At 39.6% G+C, this 24,647-nt stretch overlaps 4 protein-coding genes across 4 annotated transcripts; 1 reads left to right on the top strand and 3 right to left on the bottom strand.

Moving 5' to 3' along the window:
* Window positions 1-60: 60 nt before the first annotated feature.
* LOC140780677 (ubiquitin-NEDD8-like protein RUB2) lies at window positions 61-1,971 on the top strand. The gene is made up of 3 exons (XM_073126376.1): window positions 61-297; window positions 1,033-1,292; window positions 1,636-1,971. The coding sequence occupies exons 1-3, from the start codon at window positions 205-207 to the stop codon at window positions 1,742-1,744; spliced, it is 462 nt and encodes a 153-aa protein (XP_072982477.1). The 5' UTR covers window positions 61-204; the 3' UTR covers window positions 1,745-1,971.
* Window positions 1,972-2,382: 411 nt separating this feature from the next.
* Window positions 2,383-7,889, bottom strand: LOC140780676 (phototropic-responsive NPH3 family protein NPY1-like). The gene is made up of 4 exons (XM_073126375.1): window positions 7,336-7,889; window positions 5,852-5,921; window positions 3,647-4,813; window positions 2,383-3,177 (listed from the first exon to the last, which is right to left on the bottom strand). Exons 1-4 carry the CDS (start codon window positions 7,395-7,397, stop codon window positions 2,641-2,643), a joined length of 1,836 nt encoding a protein of 611 aa, XP_072982476.1. The 5' UTR covers window positions 7,398-7,889; the 3' UTR covers window positions 2,383-2,640.
* Window positions 7,890-13,889: 6,000 nt separating this feature from the next.
* LOC140784244 (phospholipase D alpha 1-like) lies at window positions 13,890-16,764 on the bottom strand. Its single transcript, XM_073131524.1, has 3 exons — window positions 16,514-16,764; window positions 14,531-16,415; window positions 13,890-14,445 (listed from the first exon to the last, which is right to left on the bottom strand). Exons 1-3 carry the CDS (start codon window positions 16,616-16,618, stop codon window positions 14,000-14,002), a joined length of 2,436 nt encoding a protein of 811 aa, XP_072987625.1. The 5' UTR covers window positions 16,619-16,764; the 3' UTR covers window positions 13,890-13,999.
* A 1,805-nt stretch (window positions 16,765-18,569) lies between these two features.
* LOC140780746 (uncharacterized) lies at window positions 18,570-22,475 on the bottom strand. The gene has a single exon (XM_073126490.1). It carries the CDS (start codon window positions 22,160-22,162, stop codon window positions 18,842-18,844), a length of 3,321 nt encoding a protein of 1,106 aa, XP_072982591.1. The 5' UTR covers window positions 22,163-22,475; the 3' UTR covers window positions 18,570-18,841.
* Between the last annotated feature and the right edge of the window lie 2,172 nt (window positions 22,476-24,647).

Here is a 24,647-nt window from a genome sequence, read left to right as displayed (position 1 = left end):
GATCCGGCGCCGAGTAATAAGTTTGATTCTCTTCTAATAAGAGGAATAAAGTCGCCCCGAGTAATAAGTTTCCTTCTCTTCTAATAAGTTGCCAGCCCGCAGCAGAACGATCACTTCTATTTCCGCTCTTACATTCCCCAGCACGTACGCACACACTTCTCGATCTTCTTGTGCGAAGGAAAAAAGAAGAAGAAAAAGAGAAAGATGCAGATCTTTGTGAAGACTTTGACGGGGAAGACGATCACGCTCGAGGTCGAGAGCAGCGACACGATCGATAATGTTAAATCCAAGATCCAGGTCTAGATCGATTCCTGCACTTCTTTTTCCCTCTTTCCTTCTGTTCTTCTTGCAATTGCTTCTTCTGTTCGCAGTCCTGTTTCTTGTGTTGGATTTCTTGCTTTCTTTGTTTTTTCCTTCGGTTTTATTTGATGTTGTTTGTGAACCGCGTGCAATCTTTGAAAACCTAATTTGATATGATCGTTTTAAGCTTGCTTCATGCTATCATTAGTACGGGGATGGCGGAATCGCTGGGATATGCCTAAAATTTTTCTTGGGAAAGAACAAGGCGTTTATAGTAATTTTGGTTCGGTTTTATACTCTAGAAATCTAATACTGCTACTTTTATATAATTTCTACTGTTTGGCTTGCATCAACTCCTTGAAGTGATATAAATATTCTTGGGAAAACCTAAACCATCCATATGTTCTATGCTTCTTGTCTTCAGAAACAGCTTATTGGATAAATCCTATCAACTTTCGGAATTAGAATTATGATTAATTTATGTAAGGGGATACCCTTTGGAATGAAGGGATTCGGGGAAAAGTTGTCGAGGTGCAGAAAAATACTACTTATCATTAGTCCTAGGAACTAAAATGAGTTGTTTTCTTGGTGTGCAAAATCGTATATTCAGCTACGTCTTAATTCTCCTTTATCATTATGTTTTATTCGAGAATTTGTTAGACCATTGGCTATACTACTGGATTTTAGTTTAGGATCTAAAGTAGTGATCACAATTTCTATGGCATGCTGCAGGATAAGGAGGGAATACCCCCAGATCAGCAGAGGCTAATATTTGCTGGGAAACAGTTGGAAGATGGCCGAACCTTGGGTGACTACAATATTCAAAAAGAGTCAACTCTTCACTTGGTTCTGAGGCTCAGGGGTGGAATGATGATCAAGGTGAAGACACTCACAGGGAAAGAGATTGAAATTGACATTGAACAAACTGATACCATCGAGAGGGTCAAGGAGCGCGTTGAGGAGAAAGAAGGCATTCCACCAGTGCAGCAAAGGTGTGTATTGTAGCTCCCTGAGCTCAGCTTCTTGCTCAGAATTCTGTTAAGTTTTTGTTTCCTTGCGTTCTTTTATCTACGTACGTCTACTATTCTCTGCCAGGTATTCAGATGTTTGTTTAGACTTTACAAGGATAAAATGTTATTCGTGTAAATAGTGGTCTTATTGCTGCATCTTTATCATATCTCATTTATCTAATTGTGTTATTGTATGTTGCAGCAATTATGTTGACATATGTTCATATATTGTTAAAATGTTCATATGTTAATCTTTTATGTTATCCATCCCTGAGCCATGTTTCGACTCGCATAGGCTAATATGTTTGAATTTATATTTGCACAGACTCATTTATGCCGGTAAGCAACTCGCAGACGACAAGACTGCCAAGGATTACAACATTGAGGGTGGATCTGTCCTTCATCTTGTCCTTGCTTTGAGGGGTGGATGTTAATGGAAGTATATGTCACTCTTCTGGGGGGATTGGAATTTGGAAAAGTACTGGTTCTAGTGTGTTTTCCTTCCTTTTTCTTTGTTAAATCTTTCTTAGTGTTCTTAGGGCTTAAGAGATATGACAAGATATGACTAACAAGGTTTTCCTCGTATATCCTATTCAAGGGCTGGCACTTCTTGATTTCCTGAGGAAATGAGAGAAATTGTGACATCAATTTCAGTAGTTACTGTTATCTTTCTTCTTTATGTTGGTCAATTGGGTTTTTAACTCTAATTGCCACCTTATGCTGCTGGCCTGTGTTCTTGTGCTTTGTGGATAAAAATCTATGAAGTATGGCATTAATTTTGTGGAAACGCAGTCGAAAGATAGTTGGCTCAGTAAATTAAAATTCTCAGCAACTTGCCTGGTCCCCCCTCTCTCTCTCTCCAAAAGCTACAAAATGATTGGAAATCGTGGTCTAGAAATGCAAATTGTTTGCCGGTTAAGTTATAAAAGTAATAATAGACTGAAGATTATGATTTGTTCTCATTTTGTCTGTTATAAAATCATGTCTCAATAGTCTGTCTAGGCAATTGTTCCACGAAATTGCCAAGGTCTTTGATGCGACGGACTCCTCTTTTGTCTTGGTTTACAATCACTTTTGAACTAACAGCGATTCTCTAGGATAATTTCAGACCAAGTTACAAAGAGGATAATCGTACAAAAGCAGCATATTTTGAACTGCTTAAACCCCCCCTGTCCATCCCTTGTGAGATAGAGAAGAAAGGGAAAAAAGTAAAAAAGAAAGGAGAAGCGGATATTAGCACCAATTCATGGGTCAATCCTTCAACTGAAACACCTGTCTTCTTCTGTACAATCTGAAGGCAAGAAGTTCGTTCCATCCCAGCAAAAATCTTCTATGAAACAGAATATCTCCTATTCCTCAAAGAAGAACCACAAGACTTTGCCTCTCCAGGTTTCAGAGACGTGGGTGGGCTTTGGGAACTCCCGGATGTTTCGGAACTCTTGCTCTTCTCTGTCTGCCCCTTTCCGATCCACAATTTGTCAAATATTCTCCTTGATCGTGATGGTAAAAGTAGCCCATTACCACGTTCATTGATACTATTTTTACTCTTGTTCCCGCACTCATCCTCTTTAATCTTTAAGCTCCCAAGTTGATTCTTTGGCGACGTTGGATGATCCGCTACTCGCCTTTCACAATCTTCTCCCAGGTCTGCTGTGGACCTTGTACTCCCATGGGCTGTGTCAATAGGTGGAGCTGTTTGGGCACCAGCTGCTGCTCTCACCTGCTCAAAAAAGAGAACCTGTACCACAGTTCGCAGCGGCAAGTGCTCATTTTGTGCAGCATGAATGCATGCATCTGGAGAGAGTTTCTTCACATCCATTAGACCACAAATCTTCTTCTTTTCTGATTTTGCCAGACCTGGATGTTCCTGATTATCACCAGAGGATGACATTTCAAGATTTGCCGTAAAACTTAACACAAAAGATACCAGAAGTAAATCATAATGACATGAATTAATCAAGAAAGGAACTATGAAACTGAGCGTATGATGCTTTTAATCTTTTTCTCGAATAGTTATCCTAGTAATAAGAACATCACGATGGTTTTCATTTACATCCACATACAGGTTAATGGGTTGCTTCCAATCTCCAGAGTAGTTGCAGAACTATGGAAACATATACACAACAAAATTGTTATCAAGGTGATTTATTAGGCAAAGACCACTATATTACTTAAACCACATCTCACATAGTGATTCCAGCAAAGCATATTTTACGAGGAACCATTAACTATACAAGTATGGTTGGACATGGCCCCATTAAGTAATGGCTTACTAAGAAAAGACGCCTCCATATATAAAAATGATTGCAACAAAAGATTCAGTTTTCCGAACATACCTTCAGATAGATGTCAATAGCCGTGTACAAACCATCATGAATTGGTCTAGCTGCTTCAGGCACTGATGTCGACAGTTTGACGAAACTAGATATTGGAAGATTTGGATCGGAGGCTATTTCAGATAGATAACTGTCAACAAGTTTTCCTAAAGCCAACAAAGAGTCATGCTGAAAGTTAAATTCAATCATATCATTTTCATCCTTGTCGAAAAATTCAGTGTGATGAGTGATCCCGGTTCTCATCAAATATCTACTGACAAGGCTTTGCACCAGATGAATATCATAGACAGTATCACCGGGTGACCTTGCTGGAATTAGCAGATCTTTCATTGAAGCTTTGTGCAACTGCACACTAATCCTATTCATTAGTTCTTCCTTCAATGTTTCCCCTGCTCCAACCAAGATAACGACTTTTAATAATTTCAAGAGAAATCTACATGAACAACCTGAAGCCTTATTTGATGGTAATAGCCAGATGATGGTTTCAACCAAAGTCTTGTTCCTCTTCGTGTAGTCATCAGCAACCAGAGCATCATAAGAATCTGGTAACCACCTAACTGCATACACCTTAAGGGCCTCCCCTATCACATCGCCTGACATCCTCCCCTTAGATTTAACAGCAACCATCACTCGCTTGTAAAGATCAACATCCAACTCACATAAATCTTCAACCCACCAATCCTTAGGAGCTGTCTGTGTCCTCTGCTGGGATTCAACTATTTCGCTGGAGGCCGCCAACTTCTTGCTATAGGTATATGACCAGCGAACATTAACAGGGTCCACAGATGTTTTGGAAGCAATGGAATCTATGCATCTTCCTACCACCTTAAGTTCCTCAGACAAAGGTAGCAAAGCTTTTGTGGTCTGCAGAACAATGATGGAATCTTTCCAGCAGCGGAAAAGACTGGAATTTAAGAAAACTTCAATTTTAAATATCAAATTGCCTTTCTCGAAATCTTCAGTCATTTCTAGGTATTCTGCTGCACATCTGGCAGCAACAACATTGTAAGCATTAAGAGTGACAATCATGCCATAACAAAATTTTGCACATATTTCAAAAGTTTTTGGTCCCCCAGGAAAATCATGCATGAAGACTTCATCAGTGCTGTCCTCACTAGCCTTGAGAATCAAACTTTGTAGCCGATGACTTTTGGATAAAAGTGGAAACTGCATTCAGCAATTAGGAACTCAAAACTTCAGTAAAGTTCAAAATTAAGATGGAAAACATAGCATAGTTCAGGCTTATGATATAAGATTCAGATGGAAAATAAAAATGAAAAGAAATAGGCGACATAGTTAATGAGGGATCACAACCCAGACATATAGGCTTATAAACATGAAAGGGTAAACCAATGTATAACAAAATCCTAGTACTTGAAATTGTAGGCATTGAGATGATAACATGAGAGCCAAGTAACAAAAAGAATTTAATATGACAGTTATTTTCCAAATGTTCCTGCTCCTAGAAAACCTACCCAAGCGCCAAATAATTAACACTTCCAATATGATATAATTACCAAGGATGGGCAAGGCACCTGGCACGGGGTGTGCCACTCGTGTCGAGCTATGCCGTGACGTGCCGTTCTGGCACGACTATGTGCCGGTCTTCGTGCCGATTGAAGCCTTTTGTTTTAACTTTTCTTATTTTTATCAATCATTATCAAATTAAGTCTTTGATTCTCTTTATCATTTTACGTTCAACTAGATATTAATTTTAATTATTAAATTATAATCGATTAATATTATAAATTGAATGTTGTTATGTGTTCAATTATATTATAGAGTACTCAATCATAGTATGGAGTGTTCAATTTTTTAATATTAGTTTTAATGAATGTATTCAATCATATTATATGTTGAATAATATTTATATTTAATTGTTACTTTATCTTTAATAAAAACATATTATTTATAAAAATAATTTAAAGATAAAATATTATAATGTAGGTTTTAATATATATATTTAAATCAAAACTAAAGATAAACATGTCGAAGACTCAAAAATCTCTAAATATCTCAAATTTTTATTAAAAATATGTTAACTGTGTGCCAGTGACACGCCGGAGCATGTTGATCCAATGGCTGCATGGCCATCGTTAATAATTACATAGTTTACTAGAAGATAGTAAGATTAGCCCCATAAGCACAATTCCTTTAGATGCTAGTAAGACTATTAGAGTCCTACTTCAAAGATAGAAAAATGACCTTGTGTAAATAGAACTTGATTTCGTCAACATGTATAATAACGTCCGTCGGTAGGTCAGATATCACGTACCTGCATTAATTGATCACAAACTTGTGAGCCTTCTAAAAAAGCTTAATCAACAGTTATAAATTTCACCACATATATAAACAGAAGGATTAACCAATAGAGATTAATGGAGTACGTACACCAGACACTATGTATAAGTAACAATACTTCGACTAATTAATTACTTGCTATCATCCAACAGATAGCATAGTACACACCAGAGAAATTAAAGAATTATTAAGCTATCCAATATTGTCCCACAGAAAAATCAATTATCCCTGGACAAACACATGCAGTTACACTTGATATGTAAAAACAACATGAAATGGTTATATCCAATAAGGCAATAACATTCACTATTGTGTTATTCCATTACTGTTGCACCTCATTTCTACGACTTACAAAATAAGGAATCTAGCCTAAGATAGGGCGATTCCCATACATCAAAATCTACTACATTATTATAGTGTCCTTAAAACCAGAATGTCGAGAATCTCAATGGTTTGATTAGCAGTTCAAGAGGAGGTTCTCACAAGAAAAAGATTATATGACATTACAGAATAAGGTCATATCTAGATCCTGCAAGTTGCTCAACTAAATCATAACAATATAATGCTCACATAGGCTACCCATATGTGGCATTATTCTATCGGAACAACTCACCTTCAACTATATAACAAACATATATGGAGGCAGAGATTCATCGGCTGTTACAGAATACACAACATATTGTACAGTTACCGTTAAAGATCATTGCAAAGAACAACCAAAAGGGGAATGATGGCCATGGTAGAGTTCTGGTGATCACATAAGAAAGGAGAAATAGATGATGTGCCAAAGAAGCATCTTTCTTAATGAGCATTTGCAAAACTGCACTCACATCAAAAACACTATTTTCTGATCCCTCACCATGAATAAAGAAGAGAGAACAAGAGCATATCATGGTCACAAAATGCAGGACTATCCTAGAAGACAGAGGCCTTAAGCAATGTTGTAGATACCCAAGAACAACGAACATACAACTATTTGAGCAGATCTGCTATTCCAAAGAGCTCCTAGTCTTCCAAAATTAGCCTATCAAAATCCCCCTTCCAGATTACCTTCTCAATAAGAAAGGTTTAACTTTTAGAACGTATCTGCATGCTTACATATACTCTCAACAAGAAGCCATTGACCAGCCGCCATTTATCTGCATTCTAGCTTTAACATTCTAACTCCTCTTTTTTAAGAAGAAGAGCAAAAACAAATCGCCAAAAAAGAAAAAGTGTGGGGAAAATATAAGAGATCTACCATCGCCCCAAAATAACCACAAGAAATAAATAAAACTTGGGAATGAAACCACGAAAACTGCAATCAAGAGAGATTTTTACAAGGACCCAAATCAGAACAAGCACAGATAGAAAGAACCCAGATCAACAAACGAGGTAAAGGGCCTCACCTGACGTCGCTCCCGTTCGACTCAAACGCGTCCGGCTTCGATCCCAGCTTCATAAACTTCATCTCTCCCAACTCAGTGCATCTCCCCTCCCAAATCAAGAGCGAAACAGGGAAGATGAGAGAAGTAAACGCACAACAAGGCTTCAGTCTTTACTTGCGTTATATGATGAAAGGTGGTGGTATTGGGAAGAGGAGTGAAGTATCCCGTGTCGTGCTATGATGGTGATAATTAACTCCTCGCCGCCTTCTCCAGTCTACTGTATTAAAATTTGCACCTTTCCTTCTCACTTTCTATCCTCTAATAATAACTGTACTTTCTCTATTCTTTCGCTTTCTTTGCTTCTCTCCCTCTCACTTCTCTCTTTCTTCTCCACCTCCCGATTCCCAAAAGTGAGTGCTTGTGCGTGTATATGTTGGTGGTGGGTGTAGTTGGAGGTGTCCTTCTCCTTTGCGTTTGGGAGCATCCGATAAGAAATTAGATTTTGCAACGCAGCAGCGGTCGCTTTCGGTGGTGTGCGGCGCAGTCCACACACTCCCAAGTGCTCTCTCCCTCTCTCCCTCTCGGACTACACTTTCTCTCTCTAAAAAGGCTGTGGCTGGTGGTGGAAGTGGGGGTGGGGTGGGGGGACCAGGATGACTTCCTGCCCGCTCTAATATCAAATTATAATGCAGGAAAATGAAAATAATAATAATAATAATAATAAGCAACTTGCAAGGGGGGTTTCTTTTGTCAACTGTTGGCATATTCCTCAGAAATTTTAATTGTAAGCCCCTACACTCCTCCATTTTTGTAGACTGAGGCTTCTCTTAAGATAAACTTAGCTAAATATCTCATAACTATACGAGGAACAAACAGTTTAACATTTTTCTTTCATCAATCGTTTCCAAAAAATAAATAATAAAAAAGCTATTATTAGCCAACCTATATAATAAGGTTGCAGTGCAACTTAGTTTACAAAGGGGTGGTTTCGTAAAAATGAAAAATATATGAACTTTTCTTTTTGTTTGTGATTTTGGTAGCCGCCCTCAAATTATGCGGGGAAAAAAAAGAGAGTCTGGTGGACTTGCATCTTCTTCTACGCTTCATCGAAGCTTTGATTATTATGCCGTCAAAGCACGCCACACGTTACCAAATGACGACTTTGCCCACCGACGCCCCTTGTGATGGGCATCCTCCGCCCATGTGTTCCCCTTGCTTTGTTAATGGCTAATGAAGGAATCAAGCTTTTAATTAATTGTGTGGGGGTGGGAGATTTGGTTGTGGACCACCATTTATTTGAGCCTTTTATCTAGATTTCCAATCATTTCTCTTGATTTGAGAATCATCCTATCCTTCCAAATAACTAGTGGTGTTAAAAAAAACTAAACTACACAAAAGAGTTGGTCTACTTATTTATTATGCGAGAGAATCTAGTCAAAGATTGGATTATTGTTGCCAAATTGGCTATAAACTCATGTTTGAGAAATATGCTAGAGATTAAAAAATTAATAAAGTGTACTCTCTTTTTTTTTTTTTTACAATGAAATATTTGTTAAGAAAAGTTTGTAAATGGATCGTATCATTAGTTTTAATATAACAATTACAACTTAATACACGAGAAGAGAGAAAAAATATATTAAGAATCATAAGAATAAGCTCATCACTTGATTGTATTACAAACCAAACAATAATAGTAGCAAAGTATCAAAGATCAAGAACAAGCACTCAAACATGAATAAAAAGAGGAGATAGAGTAATGCTTGAGAAGCAAGTCTTCAACTTGGCTAAACACGACAATAATACAAGAATAACCGCTTGAGTCTTGAAGATTTGAGAACTCAACAAATGAGCAAGCTCAAGTAAAATATATGCACAGCATTGACGGAGTCTAGCGATTGTAGCTCCATTTGAGCTACCTATGAAATCAAGAACAAAGCGAGGAATGAAATAGCATAGAAAGAAATGGAAATAGCGAGAAGGATGGGAGAGAGATTTGCCTATTACATCCCTGAAACGAATCATCTTTATTTTCAAAGCAAAAATAAAAATTATCAAAAAGCTAAGATGTCGACGACAGAGCGAGAGCGACGACGGGTTGTGTAAATGGGTCGAGACCATGGCATGTGAGATCTGCAACAGCCCACAAAGATGGTGGCAACTCGAGAGCAGGGTAGGCAAATATATGACCGTCGATGTAGACAAGGGGTGGGTCGAAGTGAAAACCACAAGCATTGGCGCTCGACACAGGCGATGAAAGCTCAGAAGCTGAGGAGGGGAGAGAAGCGAGATGGACAACAACAATGCAAACAATAGCGAAGATGTGAGGTGGACAATGACGAGGGAGAAAGAGCGACCGTAGAGAGAGAGGAAAGAAGAGAAGAAATGATAGACGGCGGAGGAGAGAGAAGAGAAAAGGAACCCACTAAAGGAGTGGGAGAGAGAGAAGTACCGTTAGGGCTAGCGAAAAGAGTATCGTTAGTGATTCACAATGAAGAATTGTATTGAATATGTGATAATTAGTCTATTATGATATATTTTTATGGGAGAGTTATCCACTTGTCCAATCTAATAATATAGTAACAATATTGATATGCATCTCTCAAAATTGAAAACAGCACAGGCTTGAAAAGTTGATTGTTAATCTACTTTAATAGATGGTGGATTTATAGAAAGGGAAACAAGCCTTCCTGTTGGGATTGCATATCATGTGGTTGTAGCAGAAGAATTGCTTGCCATGTGATCTATTAAACAAAACGTACCTACTACTAGCAATCCGAAACTGCTAAAGAGTAGCGCATGGATTAATTGCCCATTGGACACAGTGGCCAAGTACAGCATCTTAATTTGCACACTATTAGACTAACTAATCTCGCGTTAAAAGAATAAATATCTCCTAAATCTAATTTGTGTCGGGACGAAAAGGAGTATGATTGGCTTATGAAAGAAAAGGTTGCATTACGTAAAGGATATGACATTTATACTAAAACTAGCATTAGCCGACAAATCTAGGAATAAATTGATCGATAGCAAACTAGGGTTTACTAATTGGTTTAATAAAATTTAAAAAGGCTACATTATTCTCGGGGATAGGCTAGCTCCACTAGATTCTCTACTTAAATTTAAGAATGGCCATCAACCTAAGAACATTGATCCAAATCAGGGAGCATTAATCCGTCATGGAAATAATTCATGACAAACATATTCGATGTGAGTAGGAACAATCTGCACAGAATGCTAACAACCAACTTCTAAGATAGCTTCTTCTTTTTTCTTTTTTTTTCTTTTGTTTTCCTTGGTATCAAACAACCGATCCAGTCATGACCACGACGCTGGATTCCAAACCCAGGCTTCGTCTGTTTGCATCCCGACTGGTAGCGTGGCTTTGTCATCTGGGCAAATGCCATTGCCATTCCAATGATCGACACGAAATGGGGCCGGGCCGTTCTTTCGAAGGGCGGATGGCATTTGGCGCCAGGATCCGCATGGGTCTTAGCAAATAGCAATCACGCTAAAAGGGAACACAAAGACATTGGCGTACAGTCTCAAGTCAGCCTTTTGGGTTTTCTTTTCTTTTTTATCACTGCTCGTAGCCAATGGCCGAGAGAAGACTTCTCGGGGGAGGAGTGAGTGGTCCGCAAATCAAAGCCTTCCTTTTCCTGCAACCGAATGCATCTTTTGAGGTTACCCGAGCTGTGGACGACAACCTCTGTCTTTTGTCTGTACTTGCAACAACTGCTAACTCTGTGGGAGGATTAGTGTTCGCATCTTTGCCCGTCGATCTCTCATTGGAATCTATCTAGCTATAGGTTGTGTTACAATGTGCGTCTTCGTTTAGTTCTGAAGAGAATTATTTTTGTCTTTGAAACTTTTTTTTATTTTTTATTTTCCCATCGGGTGAATCTTTTTCCATCTTTTGACTGGATTACGACTGTCCGAAATTAACGATGCATTTGTCCTTTCATCCTATAGAGTGTTATCGATTTGAAATCACAAGTTTTTTTTTTAAATTCAATTCAAGATCATTGTTAACGAAGTTATAGTTAAGTTTAGAAGACAAACGGACGTTAGTCCCAACGGTAAGAGTATATATGTTGATCCTTATAAAATTTAGAAAACATCTAAAATATTTATTTTGTTATTTATTCGTTGGATTTTTATTAAATATAATTTGTAAATGTCACGTGATTAATTTTAAGCTTTCTAAATATTATTTTGCCCTTATTTTGAAGAAAAAAATTGTGAGAGATTTTTTATAATAATGAGATGGCCGGATGAAATAAGGAATAGTTCAGAAAATTTTTAGTGTAATTATCAGTATCTTCATCTTATTTGTTTACCTTTTATCTTTCTGCAAAGATCCTTTTGCTCCACGATACCCCTCTCTCTCCCATAATTGATATATTACTACCAAAGGTAAGGTAGAAAGATAAATAAAGAGTATCGCAAGAGGAAGGATCAGATTGCAAAGGGAAAGGTAAAAAGTTATACACTCTCTGTAGTTATTTATTTTTAAGGGGGGAATGATTGGGAAAAGGTTGAGAGAAAGGAAAAGGGCAACATGGATCATTCTAACTAGTAAAGGGAGAGAGAGAGAGAGAGAGAGAGAGAGAGAGAGAGAGAGCACGAGAGCTTGGATTAAGGATCAAACGTATAACCCTGAGCTTAATTTAAAAACATTCAATGAGCTGTTGCATCGATTAAAGATCTCATCTTTTTTTTCTTTACTCATTCTCCACGCCTTTTGGGGGTGAATGATCTAATGGCTTTGTTGCACGTTAAAGTGAAAGCATGGTGGACTCCAAAGATGACCCATCTGTTCTTCTTTCTTACCCAAATTGGAAGGGATAATGCTTGCTACTTGCCATTGACTACATCAACCATGTCCATGGTACTAGTGATATCCAATTTCTTGGATATTACTAGTGGGACTGTGGTTCCTTCGTGATTTAGCTAGCCTCTTCTGGTAAGGAAAATGATTGAATTCTAATTTATATCTATTGCTGGTCTCTTATACAACGGTTTAAGTTTTAAGGAAACTGTTTATCTAATATAGTGTTTGTTAGTGGAGGTTGTTTTAAGGTATAACATATAGTATTGGTATATTTGTGCCTAATACGTTAACGTTTTGGGGTTAATTGATTATGTAAATAATAGTCTCTCAACTAATATTCCATGTTCTTCTTCAGTGGCAATTTATAGCTCAATTTTAAATAGAACATGAGGTTTGATCTTATCCATTCATTACCTTTAAATATTCAAAGGTTAAAATTTCAATTACAAGTTTCTAGATTTACTAGTTGAAGAGGGGAATTATAATCGCAGGATTGTGATTTAAAATTCAAAGAGGTTATTGAAGTACAAGGTTAGGGCTCCCTGAGAGATATAATAAGGTCTAAATATTGAGAGTTCTATCCATAAATAATTAAAGGCTCAGTAAAACAGAGTGCAAGATTTTGCCTAGAACAAAGTATGATCCATTATTTGACAAAAGAAAGAGTATGATCCACTGCACTGTATTCAGAAGGCAGTAGGCAGAAGGCAGTGATGACTGATGGCATCGAATACAGCATGGCAGGTGGCATGCATTCACAATGTGGCAAGTACTTATGATCTTAACACAAAGACTGAGGAGGGGGGTCAAAGTTTCAACCAGGTACTGGATTGCTAGAATCATGAGCAATCATGCATTCCCCATCTGCCAAGGAACATTGAAGTTCACATCAAACAAGAAGCTAGCCCTTTGCTTTTCCTTGTGATGGTTGTTTGTTATCATGATCTTTTCGAGGACCACATTTCTCTTCCCTTCCTCATTATGACATCAACTTCTGGCAATATCATGACCTCCTTGATGTGGTGCTTCTCTTCCTTTTTGCTATTTCCCAGAGAACAAGATTCCCAAAGGCAGGGTTTCATTGTTGAAGTGCTCTGGGAAAAGACGAGAATTATGGAACACATATTGAGGTTGGTAGCAAGCTGAAGAGATTAACAAGTGGAGGAAATGCCCTTGGTGATCATCTAATCTCATAGCAGGCCCACCCATTCCATTCAGGCCCAACAAGGCCCAACTTTATGGGTTGAAGAGATAGGTGTTTGTTGTTGCCAGGTGGCTCAAAGCTAGCTCAAGAGTGCCTTGGTGTCCCACTTCTTGTGTCGCCACGTAAAATGCAAAGTTCATCCATGTCTACTATATGCACAGAGGGGAGAAGAGAAAGAGACGAAATAGAGAGATGGGGGAAAAGGATGGAAGGAGACAGCCACCGAGGCCACCGCTAGGTGCAGTGCTGCACCAACGGAGAGGAGTGCCTCTTGCTCCGGCATTAACGGCTATGGGAGGTCTCCTCGTCGTCGCCACCGTCGCCTACTTCACCTTCTTTAACAAGCCTAAGCATCCGGCCACACCCCACTAGCGCTGTGCAATAATAATCCATGTCAATGCCACCACTAGTGCCGTATTCCTGTCTTTAGATAATTGTATTCCTTTATCTGTCTAAACTTTCTATTTGAGCAGATTTAGTTCAAATTTTATTCATCTACTAAGGAAATCATGCATGACTTGTCTTTCTGCCCCTGTTCTCTTTGGCTAACTCCAAATTTTGATACGAATTCATTACAACACGAAAGACTACATTTTCCGTTATTTTGCTCCACTCGAGCAATACATTATTAGCAAAAAAAACAAACCTTTTCAAGTGGTGAGAACAGGAGGAAGGACTTCAGATTTCTTCCCCTGTATAGACGCTTTAGTATCTGGAAACAATCCATCATCCGGCAATTCTGATAGCTCCCCAGACGCGGAAACACGGATTGGAAAGGGAAGCAGATGCCCTGGTAGATCGACCACGTCGTTTCCTACAAACTTCTCCCACAAATCCTCTGCAACCTTCCTCACTGCTCTTACGCACCCCAAGCTCTCGGGCTCAAGAACGACGCGGGAGAGATCCTCGCAATGGCTCATGAAGTGCTCGTACCACAGAGACATCCGGTAACCGTGGATGACTCCCCGGGCATGCCCATGAGACCCGTTCAGATGTGCCGGCTGGTACGACCCCTGCGTGATCTCAGTGTCTCTGTCGCCGGCGAGCGATCTCTGGTTCAGGTTCGCCGAGCCCACGATGACGTACTCGTCGTCCACTAATATAAGAAAATAAGGAGGCTAGCATCAATCACCGTTAGAGAATCTAACAGCTTAAGCTTTCTAAGTTGTTAGAATTTTCACCTATCATAAGTTTCGCATGCACGTAGATGAGGAAGCGCCGGTTGACCTGCGTCCTCCAATAGTCGGTCTCGGGCTTCGGCTGCTCCGGTGGTATATATTCATCGGGGAGTTGAACCTCCCTGTTACCCAAACAGAAGAAGTTCAAATAGTCACAGGGGTGCGCCTTACCGCCCAATCCAGCCTCCTCTATAGCCTTGGCCACAATCCCATACATCATGTCCATGGTCAGTCTATTCCAGTGCAGGATCGCCTGCACGGTCTCCCCCTCCGGCTCGCCCTCCGGCCACATCGGTGTCACGACGTATGCCGCAAACCGTTCCCCCTTGCGAATCTTGCTCGCGATCTTTAAGGCGATCTCGATGGGTACCAGGTTCAGGCAGCCGGAATCTTGACCCTGCCTCCAAGAAGCGCAGCTTCCGAAGAAGTACTGATTCTCGATGTATATGAACCTCTGCGCCCTTCTGATGGCTTCGACGTAGGCCGAGTGGATGCTCTGATCGATCGTCACGTCTTTTCCGCTCACTAGCCCCATGCTCGCAGCCTCTGATGGGTCGGAGGGGAAACCGACCACCGACGCGTCGTCGATCGATCGGAAAACTTGCACGTTCCATGAATCTATGGCATCAAAGTAGGAAGGATGTGGAAAGATGTCTTCTTGAACATTTACTAAGCTATGAGATAACTCCTTTGGCGCCTGCTTCCTCCACCTCTGCTCAAAGTTTGTAAGCACATCCCACGCAGCAGGGCCTTCGAGCTTCGAGTGCACGTCGTGCCACGGCTCCCTCGGTCCGCCGTGACGGAGGTCGGCGTGCGGGAAATTGTTCTGCTGGAAGTCATGGAGGTAAGTGGTGTCAAGGTTTCTAAACAGTGTGTGGTTCTCGTCGTCGTAGCGCCCCCCGCAAAGATCGATCCCTCCGACGAAGCTTACCACATGTCGAGCGCCGTCGATTCTCGTGGGCGCGTCGAGCGTCACCGTCTTCTGGTGGTGCGTGAACTCCGTTCCGACCTCGACGTGCTGAACGGCGGTGAGGGAGGGGTCGGCATGGCGAGGGCAAAGGAAGCACTTGACCTTGCTCCCTTCGAAGAATTTATGAGTGTCCTCGTCATGGGTCTTCATCAGACCTGCGTTTCCTAAGAAGGAAATCGAAGTCCTATCCTGCCACACCATGACAAGGATTGCAACTCCTTCTTCAGCCTTTTTCTTTAGTAATTCCCCAAATGTAACACCCTCTGCTCCAGGTATCATGCGCTCTGGATCTCGAACGAGGGTGATCATGGCGTTAACCGACCACCCCGCGATATAGATAAAGTGCTTAGCTCCATTAATGGCGACGTAGAGTTCCTCCCACAATCTTGGAGGATGGTAGTCTTTGCCATTGGAAAGACTGATAGCTGGTCGAAAAGAGTTGGAAAGATGCGAGTTTTGATACAACGTCACGTTGCATTTCGTCCTCTGAGGGAAGTAAGCGTTTCGGATGCCGGAGAACTCCGGAAGCCGCACCCCTGCATCGTAATATGGATCGGATCTCACATCGGAAAATTTGAGCAAGACATGGATCTGGGCTTTCTTGAGTTTATCGCCTTCGTCGTTGTAGAGGTCGAACCAGCCTTCGAGAGGCTCACCGGCGAGGAGAGACGACACGGGAATTTTCGCGTGGCATAAGACCTTCGCGCCGACTGGGAGCTGGTTCTTGACGGAGACTGTGATGGAAGGAGCAGGGTGGGCGCAGTAGATGCTGAATGATTCGTTCCACACCGGATTGTTCGGGTGGAATTCGATCTCTCGGGTTCTCGCCACCTTCGCCGCGCCGATTTCTATGGCGGCGTAGAGCTTGCTGTGGGCTAGCTTGGTGAGATGCAAGCATTCCTCTATCTTCTCTGCTGTCTAATAATGACCATAGTCACATATATACGCCGTCATCTAGATGATGTTTCAATTAAACAGTTGAACTTCATAGTTGAGCTTTTGTGATAGAGAAGTACCTCAAGAATGTAGCCAGGGATGCAGTGGTGGAGATGATGAGCTTCAAAGACTGTAGCTCTAAGGATGCCATGGAGGAAGGGGGAAGCCTCAATTTCATCTGCCATGATCCCTTGTTAATTTACTTTACTCTTTTGCCTGTTAAGAGTTTATTCCTTATCCCATTATCCTCTATGCATTTATACCAAACAACAATGGTCACAAATTGGAAGCCACTTGCTGCTTTCTCAGAATATTTCTAACCGTTGATCTCGTGACCTTTCGTCGTTGTAGACTTGTAATAGGCATTAATTTAGGACCCACAAGACGTGGGGTAGTCCATTAATGTGCATCCAGACGAAAGCAAGGTATTGCCAGCTTGGGGTAGGTTTGTAGATGGAAGCTTCCACCTAGGGGGAGCTTTGAATGCTACTGGAAGTGAGTCAAATTTGGTGACAGTTAGTACATAATGACCAAAAGGGAGACCTCGAACTTGCCCTATTTCCTATTTCTTAAGGGAAGCACCAATTAAACAAAGAAAAACCTCGGAGGGAAGTCCTAGAAATCATGGTTAGCACCCAGGAATAATATTTTCGGACTAACTTAATTAAGTATTCTAGAAGAAAGCAGAGGACTCTTCAAGTTAAGCACGCAAAGATGGCAGCATTCCAAGACATAAAGTGGTATGGATTCTACAAGGAAAGAATCAGCGAGGTGGCCCGAAAGTTCTTATAAAAACATTGCCTTCTCAATCAAGTTTGGGTACTTCGAGAAAATCAAGTATGTTTTAGTGATGAAAAGAAAAAAAAAACAGAGCAATAATCTGCTTAATGTGATAAAGCATTCAAATTTGTCTATTTTTGATATCAAGTATCTGTAGCAAGGCACAGAAACTTGAGAGATGGCAGTCATAAGACAAATCTGAAAGAACAAGGCCTGACACACAAAACCACAACATTCATATTACAATAAATCATGCCAAATAGAAATGGTTAGTGTGCAAATCCATCTAGCTTGACCTTAACTTGATGTTATAAAAAAAAATCCTCTTCCTCTGTTCTGGTGTTCTCGACTTCTCTTTTAACTGGTTCACCTTGACCTGATTCACTCCCTGCATCTTGTCTTATATACACATCAATATTCAGCATGGCAAGTAAAGGCTGTGGAATATATAATGCCATGCAATTAAATCCACCTTAACCGTGGCAAGTAACGGATCGAACTGGGCCTTTGTGGACAGGTTTAGGATTCGTGTTTGAGAATTTTGCTCCTTTTTCGTTCATACTTATAAAATGGAGTGTCCAACTAAAACAAATTTTTAATATTAGACACTTATCTCTTTAAAAAACAAAAAGAAGTTCACTTTGACATTGAGAATCTATGGAAGAATAGTTTAGAGATCCTCATGTCCCATTATTTGAAGGTTAAAACCGTCCAAACCAAGCCCCTCATGTTTCATATTCACTTCTGATCTAGCTGGGAAGATGAGAAATTTATTGGATTGGAAGTAGAAAAATTAAGAAGCTAGCATCAATATGTTCTCAAATTGACATGAGCATTATCGCTGTATAAGGTGGTTCAAGCCATAACATCAAAATACTTTTCGAAATAAGAGGTACTGTATGAGCTAATATTATTCTTGCAACATCTATTTTTCTGATTATCAATTACTAGCAATATGTTATCAGTAATAATTATGAGAAAACCATATCAGATAACTGTAAGATTACCAGAAGACGATTGCTTATTGCAGAAAATTAACAGGATAAAGCCATGAGAAAACGGAGGGCTGATTATAGCATAAACACAAGAATCGATCAGAAAATTAGCAATTAGGAAATTTAGTGAGTCAGAAGTGCTGAATTTAGACAACTAATATCAGTATTGCACAAATCTACTGTTTATCATGCATCTTCTGCGTGAACATTATAGAGTTAAAAGAAAAACCAGCACAAACAAAAGGAAAAATCATTGGCTGCAAAGACAATCTCAGCAGAAAAGTTGAGACCAGAAACAATAGAAGTTATAGAACATCATAACAATTCCAGGTGTATGTGCTTCTACTGTATGATTTCAGAGTTCAGAAATACCCACATATGATTCTGGAGTCCAGAACCCCAAGGGGTAGAGTATTTCAATTTGACAAAGTCAGAGCTCTCTGCAGACTGCAGAAGCTCCCGGTACACTCAAAAGTTCTAGTATAAAAAACAGGAACAATACTATCTCTTGATGCAAATGGCAACTAAAGCTACTGGTATGTTACAGCAAAAATGAGGTCAATGACCAACAAAGTTATTTTACAAACAATATTGCCCTATACAAAAATATATCATACGAATCTAACAGATCTGTCATGATTGATTAGGAAGCTGTGCATATGTACCTGAATTAGGACTGCATCCTCTAGCCATCATCTTTTCATAGACTGCATATGCATGGTCAGAACTGCCTGACTTACTATAGCCTTGAATTAGAGCGTTATATGTGAAAACATTAGGTTGGAACCCTTTGAGTTGGAGTTCTTCAAACATCTTCCCAGCTTCATCAATCTTTCCTGCCTTTCCAAAGTTGAGAATTAAGGAATTGTAAGTATACAAGTCCGGAAAAATTCCTTTATTCAGCATTTCATCAAAGAGAGAAACAGCTTCCTCTAATCTCTGAGATTTTCCGAGGCCATTAATCATTAAATTATAGGTGATAAGGTCAGGTTCAAGTCCTTTCATCATTAGTTCCTCAAAATAGGAGAGAGCATCGTCTGCTTTCCCCACCATGAAAAAGGTGTCAATAAGAACCGTATATGATTTCACATCTGGTTTTATTCCCTCCTTAACCATCTTCTCAAATAACTGGCAGGCCTTCTCCACGTAACCAGCTTTTCCAAACCCATTTATGAGAATATTATAAATAGCACAGTTCGGTCTGCACCCATACTCCAGCATCTCATTGAATAGTTTTTCTGCGTCATCCATCTTTCCTGATTTCAGGAGCCCATCAATAAGAGGACCATATGTACAAGGTGTTGGAGAGAAATCTCTGCTAATCAGCTCATAATAGAAGTCAATAGCCTGATCCAATCTTTTAGACTTGACAAGACCTGAAATGATCATGTTGTAAGTTATGTTGTTTGGCTCACATCCATTAGAGTGCATGTCCTCATGCAACTTTAACATCTCCTCTATCCTCATTGACTTTCCAAAGGCATCTAGCATTGCATTGTAGGTGAACACATCTGGAGAACATCCATCTTTTTTCATTTCCAGAAATAGGCCCTCAACGATCCCAGTGAAGCACCTATCAAGGAGACCAACAATAAGAGGTTTATATGCTTCAGGTGTTGGCGAAATCCCATAGCTCTTGAACTTCTGAAAGAGCTTATGTGCATCAAGAGGTTTCTTATGCTTGCAGAGAAACCTAATCAACGGGCTCAAAAAGAAGTCATTTGGGCAAGTTCCATTTGCTGCAGTTCTTTCAGAAAATTCAACTGATAAATTAATTCCGGCTTTGTTCAATATCCCTTCCATTAGAGCTTCCCAGGAAGATCTATCTGTCTCAGCATCACATTGAAGCATATATTCCTTGGTGACTTGCACTGCTTCCTCAATCAATCCATTTTTCACAAGAGAAGGAAGGATACTGCATAAAGTGGCAAAGTCTGGATATAGAACTTTCTTCATTTGATAAAAGAGCCACAATGCATTGTTATATCTCTCCTCTTTAACTAAACCATATATGACAGTGTTGTAGGATAGAAGATCAGGCACACAGTCCTTCTCTGTCATCCCATAAAGCACCTCCAAGGCACAATCTACCACACCATTTTTACAGAGACAATCTAGCACTGTATTATGTGTTACTGTATTTGGGGGACAGCGATGAGAACTCATTTCCTGAAAAAGCTCCATCATTTGTTCAATCTTACCCTCCTTCCCTAATCCTGCCAATAGTATGTTATACGTTGCAACCGTAGGCGTCAGACTCATTGATTTCATTCTGTTGAACATATCCCAAGCTTCATCCTCCCTTCCTGCCTTGTAGAGTGTATCAATCAGAGAATTGACTGTAATTACATCAGGGGCACACCCAGTTTCCACCATCTTAGAGAAAATCTTGACGGCTTCATCCACTTTTCCAGACCTGTGGCAACATTTGATCATCATATTGTAGGTGATAGCATCTGGAGTAAGCCCAATGGCTCTTAATTCATGGAAAACTTCTTTTGCCTGTCCAAGCTTGCCAGACTCAGCAAGACCAAATAAACATGCATTGCAGGCGACAATGTCTGGAACAACTCCAATACTCTTCATAAGCTCATATGTATGAAATGCTTTCTCAAACTCGCCGGATTTTCCATAGTAATCAATGAAAAGGATATACGTGTACGAAGTTGGTTTGAGACCTTGGATGTCCATATGGTTAATGAGCTCTTGAGCGCGCTCAACTTTATTTGCTTTCAAAAGCCCACCAATCAAGGTGTTATATGTATGAAGGTTAGGTGATACACCCTTCTGTTTCATCACGCCCAACATGTCAAAAGCTTCTTCAATCATCCCTTGTCCGCACAATGCATCTAAAATGGTAGTAAATACGACCACATCACCATCATAACCATCAGCTTCCATTTCATTGCAAAATTCCAGCACTGACTCCAAATCACCACTGTCGCCAAATTTATCCAACAATGTAATATAGGTCACTCGGTCCGGTTTCCATTCACTAGTCTTCATCTTCCAAAACAACTCTTTTGCTTCATTGAGCCTACCAGCTTCACAAAGCATTTCTATAAATACGGTGTAAGTTACAACATCAGGCCTGCATCCCTCATCCTCCATTCGCCTAAGAAGATCATAGGCTTCCTCAATTTTCCCCTTCTGCCCAAGCACCCTGATGCATATGGTAAAGGTATATACATTTGGTTTCAAGCCCAAACCCTCCATCTCACTCAGAAGGCGCAACACTGATTGGGTATCCCTCCTCTTCCCTAGTGCCACCATAAGTGCAGAGTAAGTCTTCAAACTCGGTGTGACTCCCTCTGAAACCATTCTCCTGTAAACTTCAATGGCGCCTCTAACAAAACCAGATTGAAGGAGGAAATATATTAACCCATTATATGAGAATGCATTTAAAACAAAACCTGCTTCTTTCATCCTTGACAATGCAAAAGGGGCACTCCGGAGGCCTCCTCGAACATGAAGACCCTTGAAGATCGTCAAGAATGTAGTCGGATTCCTCTTTACTATTTGCTTCTGCATTAAATCGAACACAAGAGCCATCTCCTCCACTCTACCATGAATTCTCAATAACTCAAGCATGTAATTGAAGGATTCTGTGGTATGAACAATCCTGGGCTGCTGCGCGATGGACTTAAACATTGACAATGCCTCAATTGGATCAGGTAAGGACTTGAGAATCTCGACAACATTATCCGAACTCACCGCATTCCTCCCTTTCTCCTTCACTTCAGTACCACATGAGCTTCTCACACCAATTTGACGAGGACCCACATGATTTTTCCTCAACCGAAGGCGATTCGTTAACAACCCATATGGATAAACCCTTAGAGTTGCGAGCTTTTGCCAGTTAAAAAAAGCCAAGTCACTATAAGAAGCTCTTTTGCCATTGTACTTGAAAGTTTTTGAGTTACTGCAGCAAATTGGGGAGGAGCAGAGCTCCATAATGGTTGATTCCTTCAACGAATTAAGAATTTGAACTATCCAACATAATTATCTCAAGCAAATACCAGTGTAGCATAGAACCAAGATCTACAAAACGATGTGAGCATAAGGCGGAAGTGAAAGATTTGGGTTCGGTTCGATTCACCTTTGCTCTTAGATGCAGATACGAGATGAAGTTGAAGATAGCGAAGCGGGCTATGCAACAGTAAGTTTCTCTTGCACGAAAAGAGTATCAGGGATGGGGATAATAGCATTCGAATTCGTGGTGGTTCGTCTCCCTCCTCTGGATTTCTTTTGTTCGGCAATAAAATCATGCGGTGAACTTACCTCAGAAAGCTATCCTTTTGTATCCTCGAATTTTTATTTTAATAGTCTTATAGTCTTATATAGTCTTAGACAGTTAGACCTCTTTACTTTAGAAATAAAGTAAATTCTAGAATAAAAATATTTCTCATTAAAAATTATTCTCAAAATATTATTTTTATTTAAGAATAATTATTTTTATATATACTTATATTTCGAAATAAGAGTATAATAATTATTTTTAATATGATATAAAGTATAAATATTTTAAAATATAATTAATACTTTTTTATTTAATATAAAGTAGTTTGATGGATATATCAATAGCTAATTAGTGATTGGGTTGGTGTGCGGTATAAAATATAATTTTAATAAAAAAATATTATATTTTAAAATAATTATTATGATGTTTAATTATTTATTCTGAAATTAAGAAAAAACTCTATTTAAAAAAATATATTTCTTAATTGAACGGTGCTTAACTAACTCGTTTATTTAGATGCTTACGAAGTATTGCTAGTTAACGATGAAGTCCTAGTTGTTAAAATTTTATCCGTATCATTATCTGAACCCTTTTCATTAGACTTTTGCTAAACTACTCCAAAAAAAGTGTAGTCTATTCGTCGAGTTTTATAATTTTATTTTTTTCTCGTTAGATAGCTCAGCTATAATTAATCTACTAAGTTGTAATTTATTAAGAGCAATATTCGCCACAATCTAGTGATAAGTCCAATTTCAGGAAGGTTAACAAGATCTATAAATAAGATCTCAAATCCACCCAAGGGGCTCACTATTTAGTGTCTAAGCTAATAATAATGTAATTAATGTAAGAGATTTTTTATTGCTACATGCTAGTGTGCACCCATCTTATCGGATGAGTAACAAAGGAACCCAAGCCTCTAAATACAAATCTTGAGTGAATCTCAGGGCTCTCTCTCTTTGAACTGAGTATATATAAGTTGTTAAAGAAAGTTTTGCACTGCTCTAATTTTGCTAGGGTTCAGATCTTATCATCATTAACAAACTCTTCCTAACTCATTTTCTAGTTCGAGTGCTATGAAAGGGTAGCTCTTTCCTCCCTCTCTCTCCCTAGAGGTTTCTTTTTCTTTCTTCTCTCTCTCTCTCTCTCTCTCTCTCTCTCTCTCTCTCTCTCTCTCTCTCTCTCTCTCTCTCTCTCTCTCTCTCTCTCTCTCTCTCTCTCTCTCTCTCTCTCTCTCTCTCTCTCTCTCTCTCTCTCTCTCTCTCTCTCTCTCTCTCTCTCTCTCTCTCTCTCATCTTCTCTCCTCTAGTCTTTCAATGATATTAGGCTCGACCTATTTATACCCGTATGGTTTTAATCGAGCTAAGTTCGACCCGATCTAAGCCCGAGATGGTAATGAGCGATATGGGCAAAGCCTTTGCCCACCCAGCCCGAAAGCTCGACCCATTACTCTTATCTAAAGCTCAACCCATATTGCATACATATTGCTATAATTTTTTAGTCCTAAGTTAAATATTTACTAAACTATATATCAATATATAAATATGTTCTCATAAAAGATAACTAAAATATTTTCATATAAGCCCATTAAATTCGATTCGATAAAATATAATAATTTTTATGTTAGACCTATTATATTCAGCACAAGCTCAATATTTATTAGGTTAGTGGGCGGTAACGACCCGAGTGATTAGTGAGTCAGGTTGTAAACAAATATTTAAACTTAGTTGGGCCGAAAAGCTCTATCCGGCGCGCTTAATAATCACCTCTATCTCTCCTCCTCAATCATTGTTTTTCGTTGAATCTGTACTTGACTACCTCTTAACCACTCTTCATAGCCACAAGGTCTAATCTTCAATAGATTAGAAGTTGGCATTGGCCTCGCTGCTCCCTTTCACCACCATATGCCCCGCCGTCTCCTCTGCCATCAATCTAATCTTTGCTCGTCGTTGCCACTGGGATAACCGTCGCTCGCTTGTTAGTGTTTTGGACTTTAATTTTCTTTCTCCACTTTTACTAAGTTCCATAGCGGAAGTGTGTTTTGGTGGTGGGTTAGATATTTTCTCGAGCCTTTTGGCATTGCACAATACCATATATCTTCGATTGTTGAGTAGCGATGGAGCCGCAAGCTAATGTTAGGTCATTTTGTAATTGTATATTTATTATAGTTGTGCTTACTGATATATTTTTCTTTAGGCCCTA

The sequence above is a fragment of the Typha latifolia genome, chromosome 1 (genome assembly GCF_019914945.1).
Source record: "Typha latifolia isolate L0001 chromosome 1, TyphaL0001v2, whole genome shotgun sequence".
Lineage (NCBI taxonomy): Eukaryota > Viridiplantae > Streptophyta > Magnoliopsida > Poales > Typhaceae > Typha > Typha latifolia.
This window is presented reverse-complemented; position numbering and strand designations above follow the sequence as displayed.

Coding starts and splice junctions, on each gene's coding strand:
- LOC140780677 (XM_073126376.1), top strand. CDS start 205: ATGCAGATCTTTGTGAAGACTTTGACGGGGAAGACGATCACGCTCGAG. Junction 298..1,032: donor ATGTTAAATCCAAGATCCAG/GTCTAGATCGAT, acceptor GGCATGCTGCAG/GATAAGGAGGGAATACCCCC. Junction 1,293..1,635: donor ATTCCACCAGTGCAGCAAAG/GTGTGTATTGTA, acceptor ATATTTGCACAG/ACTCATTTATGCCGGTAAGC.
- LOC140780676 (XM_073126375.1), bottom strand. CDS start 7,397: ATGAAGTTTATGAAGCTGGGATCGAAGCCGGACGCGTTTGAGTCGAAC. Junction 4,814..5,851: donor TCAAGTTCTATTTACACAAG/GTCATTTTTCTA, acceptor TGCTGAATGCAG/TTTCCACTTTTATCCAAAAG. Junction 3,178..3,646: donor CTATTGACATCTATCTGAAG/GTATGTTCGGAA, acceptor GGTGATAATCAG/GAACATCCAGGTCTGGCAAA.
- LOC140784244 (XM_073131524.1), bottom strand. CDS start 16,618: ATGGCAGATGAAATTGAGGCTTCCCCCTTCCTCCATGGCATCCTTAGA. Junction 16,416..16,513: donor TCCCTGGCTACATTCTTGAG/GTACTTCTCTAT, acceptor GGTCATTATTAG/ACAGCAGAGAAGATAGAGGA. Junction 14,446..14,530: donor GCATGCGAAACTTATGATAG/GTGAAAATTCTA, acceptor TTCTTATATTAG/TGGACGACGAGTACGTCATC.
- LOC140780746 (XM_073126490.1), bottom strand. CDS start 22,162: ATGGAGCTCTGCTCCTCCCCAATTTGCTGCAGTAACTCAAAAACTTTC.